A 9419-nucleotide genomic window follows, 5' to 3' on the forward strand; every position below is an offset into this window, starting at 1 on the left:
AAGCACAACATCTGTTCAACACACCACAAATCAGCTTCAACAAGTTTTAAGCACATATAATACAAAACAGGTTCAGTGGAACAGAGCACTTTTAATATCCTCGTGACATCAGAAGGCCTGCTCTGGAGCAATCAGAGTACCACTGCATAGCAGAAAGGAGAAATTGTTGTAATGTAGCTTACCCTACACTTCCAGCCACTTGAGGTTATCCTAATGCTCAATATTGAGAAGACTAAAAAAAAACATTTAGAAGCAAAAGTTTTCATAGACTTGTAACCAAATGACTTTTATCTTCTATGGTGCCTAAGCAACTTTCAGGAGATTAACCCTTCTCACACAAAACTCATGTATGTCCCTGTTACTTCCATGTATTTCAGTAATTAGAGACAGAGTAGATGACTATTTGCCTCCTTCTTCCAAGTAGTCTTTATTAAATTCTTCACTGGCTTTTAAAACATAGCTTAAGCACATTTTGATTAGAAAAATATTATTTTTGTGAATCTTGTATTAGATATTAATGCTCCCTCCCATATTTTGAAGTAATTCAAGATTGTTTTCTGAAACATACTTTGTTACCTCTCCATAAGAAAAGAAATACAAGCATTTCATATCAGTCCTAGAGTTTTGTATTTTGAGCATGAAAACAGTTGGAAAAGTTTAGTTTGCAATACATATATATATACACCTCTAAATACACAAGATACTGCAATTCCTCAATTTAACACTGTTCTTACCTGAAGATGGTTACAAAAAATAGTCCTAGTTCCTTTAACTTTTTTTTTTTTTCCACAAGTTGGACTATGGTTACAAGACCCTGGATTACAAAATGCTCAATTACGTTAGCTTTTAAATTGACAAATAGCTGTTTTTAGAATTATATGCTTATTAAGTCATGTAGCTTATAGCATCTGCCATCATAACAGAAGAGAAAGTTAAAAAGCAACTTTACACTTTTTACTTAAAAACCATGTGAGAAATGCAATACGGAACATACTGAAATGGGATTTTTTTGAACAAACAATACATAGTGTTAACAATACGCATAAGCATTAAGCAGCAAATTTCTTCCCTTTGTGACACTGTTTCAGCAATTGTTTAGATCCTTGTAGATTCAGGACTAAAACTGACACTGTATGAAGAGATCTGCAGTTGAAAAGTTGACTTGAACAGTATCTCCCCAAAGTTATATTCCTTTGAGTAGCAGAAACGGGATTCTTCTTGTGCTCATTGAAAAGTTATTGTAACTTAACTCCCAACTTCCATATGATTAACTTTCCTGCAGAAAATCTCATATATGAAGATAACACTGCTATTTAAGCTACCTAACAGAGCAGGTAACTCCTAAATTTCCAGAGGCAAAAGGCTGACAGGAAATCTTACATATTTTCTTATGAAGAAAAAAAAAAACCACCAACAAAAAAACCCTTTGAAAGTGTTGTTAAAGCACTGCATTACAGTTTTAAACTCAATAAAGCACACCCGCAAAGTATTTCCTTCACCAAAATCATGCAGCAATCAAGGGAACCAGCCCTATTTATAACATGTGTTATGAAACTAGACTTATGGAGGGCTCTCCATTTCCCTATGCACCTTTTGACTCTCAAGACAACTAATTTGTGTTTGTATTCAAAACAGATTCAATTCAAGCACATGAAAGTTTATGGGCAACCCCCATCCCACTTAGCTGAAGGGAAGTTGGCTTGAGACACTAAGACATGGGTTTTTCCTTCTTCCTTATAGAAGTAAACTTCAGCCTTTGAAAACAATGAATAAAAATCGGCAGCATAATTTTTAAATACCTGTACTAGACAAATAGTGACTACTTTTACAGTGTTCTTTGTGCATCTTCCCACTCAAGCATAGACGTGCTCCCTAGGGAATCAAGCGGTCACATCAGTGCCACCCATCTTAGGGCTAAGCCTCACATGCAGAACATGGCCCATAGCACTGTCTAGTGAAAAGTGCCAAGTCCATGCTCACAGAATCATTTAGGTCAGGAGGAACCTCCTGGTATGATGTAAGTCCAACACCCCTGCTCAAGCATGGTCAGCTAGAGCATGCTGCCTAGGATGTCAGTCAAGTTTTGAGTGTCTCCAGGGATGGCTACTCCTCAACCCTCTCCAGGCAACCTGTCCCAGTGTTTGACCACACTCACGGTAAAAAGGTATTTCCTTGTGCTCAGACAGAATCCCCTGTGTTTTAACTAGTGTCCACTCCTTCTGTCTGCTGGCAAAGCTTTGGCCTTTGTTGCCACAAGGGTGCATTCCTGGCTCATGGTCAGTTTGTTGTCAACCAGGACTTCAAGGTCTCAGCAAAGCTGCTTTCCAGTCAGTGAGTACTAGTGCCTTGGGTTATTCCTCAAGGAGCAAAATTTTGCATTCCCCCTTGCTGAACTTTGCGAGTATCCTCTGTGCAGTTCTGCATCCTGTTGAGGGCCCTTTGAAAGGCAGTACATTATCTGGTGTTACCAGCCACTCCTCCCAGTTTCATATGATTTCCAAACTTGCTGAGGATACACTCCATCTTATAATCCAGGTCATGAATGAACATGTTGAATAGTATTGGCCCCTGTATTAAGCAATTAGGTACATCACTACTGACTTGCCTTCAACTGGACTTTGTGCCACTGATTATACCCCACTCTGCCCACTTACTTGGCCGCTTTTTAATTCACCTCACTTTCCACTTATCTAACCTGTGCTTTATCAGTCTGTCTACTAAACCCAAAGTGAACAACACAGACTGTTCTCCCATCAGCCACAAAGCCAGTCACTTCACTATAGAAGGCAGTGAGGGTGGCAAAGCATGATTTCCCCTCCCCAACTGTATGCCAATTACTCCTGATCACCTTCCTGTCCTTCATGCGCTTGGAAACGATTTGCAGAAGCATTTTCTCCATCACCATCCCAAGGACTGAGGTGAAGCTGAATGGCCTATATAGCTTCCCAAATCTTCCTTCTTCTTGAAGACAGGAGTGATATTTGCTCTTTTCCAGTCTACTGGAACATCTCCCAGTCTTTGCGACCACTCAAAGGTAAAAATAAGAGTGACCTGGCAACGGCACTAGCCAGTTCCCTTAATGCCTAGGGATGCAATCTGTTAGGCTCATGGACTTCCAGTTTAATGTGCACCCTATCTGGTCTTCCACCACCGAGATTCCAGACTTTCCCCCCTGGTCTCAGGAGCCTGGAATTCCTCAAGGCTTGTTTTACTGATAGAGACAGTTGCAAAGAAAGCACTGAATACCTCAGCCTTCTCCATATTTGTCACCAGCTTCCCTGCCCTGTTTGACAGCAGGCCCACCACTTGCTGTTTATGGACTTACAGAATCCCTTCTCACTGTTCTACCTAAAGGCTGAGGAACTATCCCAGAGCAAACAGCTACTCTTGCTCCTCAAGCCATGTGCCCTTTGCTAGACCCACAATGCAGTCCTCATGCATTCTGGGGCCATAATGCAAATGCTTTCATTCCACTGGGGGGCAGCTCAGGAGTCCAAGCAGATTTTCCCAGTCTATGCTTTGTGCAGTGGAAGGCAACAAACCAAAATATTAACTTTCATGTTTTGCTCTTAAAAACATTTATACTCTTGTGTATCTCTATGACTATAACAAATTTCTGTATAAATGGGTAATGTTATAGATAGGGTAGGGATATAAGAAATAATGTACTTGGAAGCTCAAGTACTATCTCAGAAATATGCACTGACTTTATAAAAAACAACTACATTTTACATTAGGCAAAATAACGAATAATTCTGATTAGGAAGATGTAAAATAAAATGAGTGGCTTTCCCTGTAAATTTGACTGCAGAAGTTACCTGCATGACTTGTACTTAAACTTTCTCTTATCATGCAGCATTACAGTGTTCCCCCCCTCCCCATCCCACAAAACAAAACAAAAAAGATATTCCACTAGTTGTTACAGATTGCACTTTTAAAGCACAGACTTGCCAGTCTTCTGCATTTCCAGTGTCCTATTTAAACCGTTGACATACACAGTCTTTGTTTTATGAAACTGGAAGATTCCGTCTAAGTACTTCTTTTGATGCTGGAGAAATGTTATCTGGAAAAATTACTTCAAACTCAATAATTAAGTCTCCACGTTGGTCAGGATTTTTGGGAAATGGCAAACCATATCCTATAATTCTTCTTCTCATCCCAGGCTTTACAACTTCATTTACTGTCATGGGTATGGTTCTTCCCTCTATCGTTGGCACATTGATAGAGCTGCCACACAAAGCCTAAAGAAAGATTGTATCATGAGAAAAAGAAATAGTTTAGAAAGACCAGCATTCTAAGCAGTACTTCCACTGTGCACTGCTGAGATGTCAAAATTCAAATACAGTGTTCCTCTCTTAAAAAGGAAAGGCTTCACTTTGTCATTAAATATAATGGAATTTACTAATTTCACATAACAGCTACTGGAGGGTAATTGGGCTTATATATCCTTCAAAGACATTACAAAATAATAAATTAGTTGAGCACAGAGTGAACTCTTCACTCATACTTCTCTAGAGATATCCAGCTTCTCAGTTTCCATTGGAAATTTAGAGCCCTGTTCCATTTTTTGCTTGTGTTGCACAAGGGTACACTCTAATACATATCAGCCTCTATTAGCTCAAACCACGTAACATGTAAGTGTCTATACACAGAGGTGTATCAAATTTCACAGCCATCTTAGGTGAGCATTTGTGATGCTGAACAAAAAGCAAACCACCATTTTGGTACACCAAAACTTAAACAGAAGTCCTTCTGCCTTGTTCAATAGTTTCTTTTCATTGCTAGGGTCCCTAATATTATTTTGATTCCTCTAACTTCACCCGATTCAGCACATTTAGGCTGTACTGATAATGTCCAATTTACATAATGCAATGAGTCTAAATAGTATTTTCTCTATGAAAGAACTGTATTACCCACATCAACATCAAATATTGTCTTTTCTCTCTCCCTCGTCCTATTTTAGGGGCTTCATCTGACTTCAGATGTATTTTTAATTAAGAATAATTTAAGAGAGGAGCTTATAACATACACAAAGAGCTTAAAGTGCAAGTGTTTATTTCTCCACCCAATACTAATTAAGAAGAAAAACGTATCACACTCAGCTACATTCTCTTCTAAATGACGATCATGTTGAGGCTTCAGACCCCTAAGAACTTTGCTCAGATGTCTTTCTGATTTTTCCTTTGGAAAGCCCATGTGTTTTGAAATGGAACAACTTAAAAAAGCTATACCATTGTTGTTGTTATATATAGCTCCTCTAACACCTGTTCACAATCATTTATCCTCATGAAATCCACCTCGGTGCACTTTGAAATAACAATGCGATAACTTGTAACATAAAAAGGAATACTTAGAATTTGGTGGCAATGAAAACATTTAAGACATTTCTGCTCTGTCCTATAGAAGTACTGATCATATCACAAGAGTGAGGAGGATACCACATTGGATGTGTTAACTGTATTTGTGTTTGTTACTTCAGCCTAACATATTCAGCTAGAAGGTGAAGTATGAAGGATTTAAGACAAATTAACCTTCACTCTTACCCTTTCACCTCTACAGTACACAGCTTGAAATAATACTCCATTTTTATCAAAACGGCTATTGCTTCCACTATAAATAGCTGTGCTCTGCAGCCACATTGACTTTACAGAAGTGGAACCATTTAAAAAACAAAAAAACTTTACTGTTGCCACGTATCATATTGTAACAGGTTTAAACATCCAGAGTTCCACCACGTGAAACTTACCTCCCTTAGGCTGATCTTAACAGGATAGATAATATTTGATCCATCTCTCTTGAAGTGAGAGTGAGGTTTATCTTTAATGATAAAAACAATATCAGCTGGAATTGTGTTGGGCGTTTCATCGCCTTCTTTTGGAAAAGTGATTTTGGTTCCTTCTTTCCATCCCCTTTTTATTTCAATAGTAAGAATTTTGTCCTCTGTTCGGACACTTCTACCATCTGGGTTAAGCCTTTTACGTGAAATTCTCATCCTTTTTGTGCAGCCATGATAGATCTCTTCCAAAGACACTTTGAGTTCATGGATTACAGGAGGATCTTGTTTACGACGTAACTGGCTACCAACTGTATTCCTTTCCCTGGGAAAGCCATTCATACTAAAACTAGTGAAGGACCCAAACGGATCACCATCCACCTCCATGTCTTCAGTGTCTCTGCCACCAGGCATCCTCCTTCCAAAGAAGATCTCAAAAGGATTTGTGCCACCAAAGAAAGCTGCAAATGTAGCATGTGGGTCGCCATGGAAGGAGTACCGGAAGGTACCACCCTGTCCATCAGATCCTCCTGCTCCTCCTTTCAGACCTAAGACAAAGAAGCGAAGTTAAACAAATCAAACATCAGTACAAGCTTTCCTATTGTTGAACGTAATTATGTCAGAACAGATGAGTCAAAAAAGTCTCTGCAGTAGAGTGAAAGGTTTTCTTCTTAATGAAGACTCACCATAAGACTACCAGTACCAACTAGTAACTCAATAGCCTGAACAGCAAAAAAGTAGAAGTCATTTTAGAGCTTCAGAAACACCAGAAGAACAAGTATTCTGACACTGCCAATTTTGCTTCATATGACTGAAGCTAGTTATTCAAAGAATTAGTATCTTAAAACAGAACACATGCCTCTTTGATTTGACCTTTTCTTGTTCTGTAAAGTCCGTTGCAAGGTGCATCCCTCTTCAAGATCACTTCTGGGGAAATTACCGCAGTACATTCAAGTATTCTCCATAGCTCAGCTTTAACTCAGTGTTAATTAGCTTTACCTGTCTTTTCTTGCAATTTAGTCCAAGCAAGAGTTTATATGCCAGTAGTCAAGCAGCCATATGCTCTCTTAATGTTCAGTTTGAAATTACAAACTTATCACAGTTTGTGTGTCTATGATATAGAATAGGTAAGAAACTTGGGAACTCTTTTCAATGCACCCACAAATAAAAATAGCTTGGAAGTTCCCAAGACCCATTTGAGCATAAAAATCTTGTATAATACTGTCACCGCCCTTGCAAAAAATCAGGATGTTCTCAAATAGCTTTGTTCTTTCTCTTCTGTCTTCCAGAAGTAGAGACTTGCAACTCTTTTCTTCCCAATAAGATTTCCCTCAATTCTCACTGGAAGTCCCTTGTACTTCCTGCTCTCTCATTCCAAACCCAGATAAAATAAATTTTCTAAAGTGCCTCTTTCCCAATAAGTGATTCCAAGTGTATCCTTGCAATAGTTACTGCTCTTCTGCAGTGACTATTTCAGGATACCTTCTGAAACCTTTAAAATGAAAAACTGAAAGACTTCCTAGAAGACATCTAAATTTGAAAGAGGTTTTTTTTTGGCTCAGTGTTTTAGACCTTCCGTGAATAAGCTTAATATTGGTTATCAACAGTAACCAAGTAAGACATTAAAATAAGAATGCTTTCTCTATCTCAATACCAGACTGTACTAACTACTGAGCCACAACCTTCTGTCACTGTACTGTTAATATCAAACAAGCAGATCAGTGGATTCAATCTGTGACAGTAGAACACCACTTCCTGGAACAGCTAGCCAAAAGTTAATGAAAGTACATCAAATTCTTGGCTGTAAAAACACTATGGCTTCCTCCTTCCTCCCACCCCACTCTCTGCCTTTCCCCCTCACAACTACTAGCTACCCTCTCAGCTGCAACTGAAGAGCTTAGAGAGCAATTGATGCATTAGGAGATTTATCTCCAGATTCACCAATCTAAAAATTCATACTTTGATTTAACATTATGTCCCAAATAAACAGAAAACTGTTTTGAACTTCTGTCTTCAATCATTCAATACTAGGATGCCAAAGGCCGTATTGCTTTATATGCTTTACGCAAACTCTTTGGTAAAAGTGACTAAAATGATATTTTGGGAAAGTAGTTAGGATGAGCTGCTGCTCAGGAATCTAAAATGCAAATGAATCCAGGGTAAACAGGTTTATATTGATATACAGAAAGGGGGCAGGGGGCGAGGTGGAAGAAGTGCAAGAAAGTGAAAGGCCCAAGATGTAACAAAGGCCTCTGATCTCTACATAAACATTTTTTTTTACCAGAATGTTCCAGTAACAGCACTAAAGCTTTGAATATGTGCAATGGAACAAAAGACCAAGAATAACTGTGTCCTCTGTAGAAGGTGATGCTGCTATTGAAGTGTCCTCCTTGTTAGTAAAAAACATGACCCTGAGTGAATAGCAATGAGTGAGCAGTCCTGTTGGCCACAATGGAGGTGATGATTTCATGTGGAATTTCTGATACCTTAAATGTAAGGGCAGGGATGATAATGACTTCCTCTGTTGCTCAATCACAGCACTGAAAGGCATGCAGGTCAAAAATAAAAAATAAATAAAAAAAAAGTAATCCTCTCCAGATAACCATTTTAGGATAAATATGACATTTCTAAGGCCTCATTCACTTGGCATGTTATCACTGTTTACAATTAAAGCTAAAAAATTGTTCTGGTATTTCATGACATCAGCCAAATTCTTTCCTCTCCAGGCAAGAAGCCAAGGAGAACTACAGACTGGACACCTGGGCTTCTGCTTAGAGAGACTGCCCTACCCCGAACAAGAAGAATGCCCTTCAGCAAAAATGTAAGGAAAGAATACATCTCTTCTCAGCTGCACCTCAAGAAGTGCTACAGCAAGGGAAGACAGCAGTAAGAGATCCCAGAAATCTATTTATGGGTCAAACTTTTTCAATTCACCAACTTTTGCCTGTCAGGCATTTGGGATTAAAACCAAAAACAAACCCATAAAACCACATTAGAATAAAACAAAAATAAAACTACATCAGCATTAAACTTCTACAGTATATTTACCATTAAAAAAAGCCGATGAGTCAACCTTCCAAGTAGCACAAATACACTGCCTAAAAACCAGCACATTAATGTTTTCATGCATCATCAACACAATGACAGTGATGGATCAGCGTTTAACAGACAGACATACCTTCCTCCCCAAACTGATCATAAATGTCTCTCTTTTTCGGATCACTCAGCACTTCATAAGCTTCTGCAATCTCTTTGAATTTTTCCTCTGCGTGGGGAGATTTGTTCTTGTCCGGATGCCATTTAAGCGCTTGTTTTCGGTAAGCCTTTTTGATGTCTTCGTCAGAAGCCCCTTTTTCAATTCCCAAGATAGAATAATAATCTTTCCCCATCCTGAGTGCTGGAGGAGTTCAGATTTTCCTTGCTACAAAGCAAGCAGTGCCCAGTGTCTTAGCAACGTAGAAATGCTAGAGAAGGAAGAACAACAATCAAGTTTAGCACCGACAGGAACGGCCGCAAGCCGCCAGACGCCCCGATACGTTAACGAACGAGCGGACAGCTTCTCCTTACTTCATCCCTTGCCCGCTGCTGGCTTATAACTAACGACAGGGAGGGGGGCCGCCCCCGCCCTCCCCGCGCCCCGCGCCCC

At 39.3% G+C, this 9419-nt stretch overlaps 1 protein-coding gene across 1 annotated transcript; it reads right to left on the reverse strand.

The window, feature by feature from the left end:
* Positions 1–3851: 3851 nt before the first annotated feature.
* On the reverse strand, positions 3852–9323 carry DNAJB4 (DnaJ (Hsp40) homolog, subfamily B, member 4). Its single transcript, XM_008937628.1, has 3 exons — positions 8952–9323; positions 5747–6321; positions 3852–4241 (listed from the first exon to the last, which is right to left on the reverse strand). Exons 1-3 carry the CDS (start codon positions 9160–9162, stop codon positions 4008–4010), a joined length of 1020 nt encoding a protein of 339 aa, XP_008935876.1. The 5' UTR covers positions 9163–9323; the 3' UTR covers positions 3852–4007.
* Positions 9324–9419: the final 96 nt, after the last annotated feature.

This window comes from Merops nubicus, unplaced genomic scaffold (assembly GCF_000691845.1).
Source record: "Merops nubicus isolate BGI_N331 unplaced genomic scaffold, ASM69184v1 scaffold29523, whole genome shotgun sequence".
In the NCBI taxonomy this organism is placed as follows: domain Eukaryota; kingdom Metazoa; phylum Chordata; class Aves; order Coraciiformes; family Meropidae; genus Merops; species Merops nubicus.

What these genes read in the sequence shown, in the direction of transcription:
- DNAJB4 (XM_008937628.1), bottom strand. Translation starts at nt 9,162, where the DNA reads ATGGGGAAAGATTATTATTCTATCTTGGGAATTGAAAAAGGGGCTTCT. An exon ending in TGATCAGTTTGGGGAGGAAG is followed by an intron (nt 6,322 to 8,951) that starts GTATGTCTGTCT and finishes TCTTTGTCTTAG; the next exon opens with GTCTGAAAGGAGGAGCAGGA. An exon ending in TTAAGATCAGCCTAAGGGAG is followed by an intron (nt 4,242 to 5,746) that starts GTAAGTTTCACG and finishes ATCTTTCTTTAG; the next exon opens with GCTTTGTGTGGCAGCTCTAT.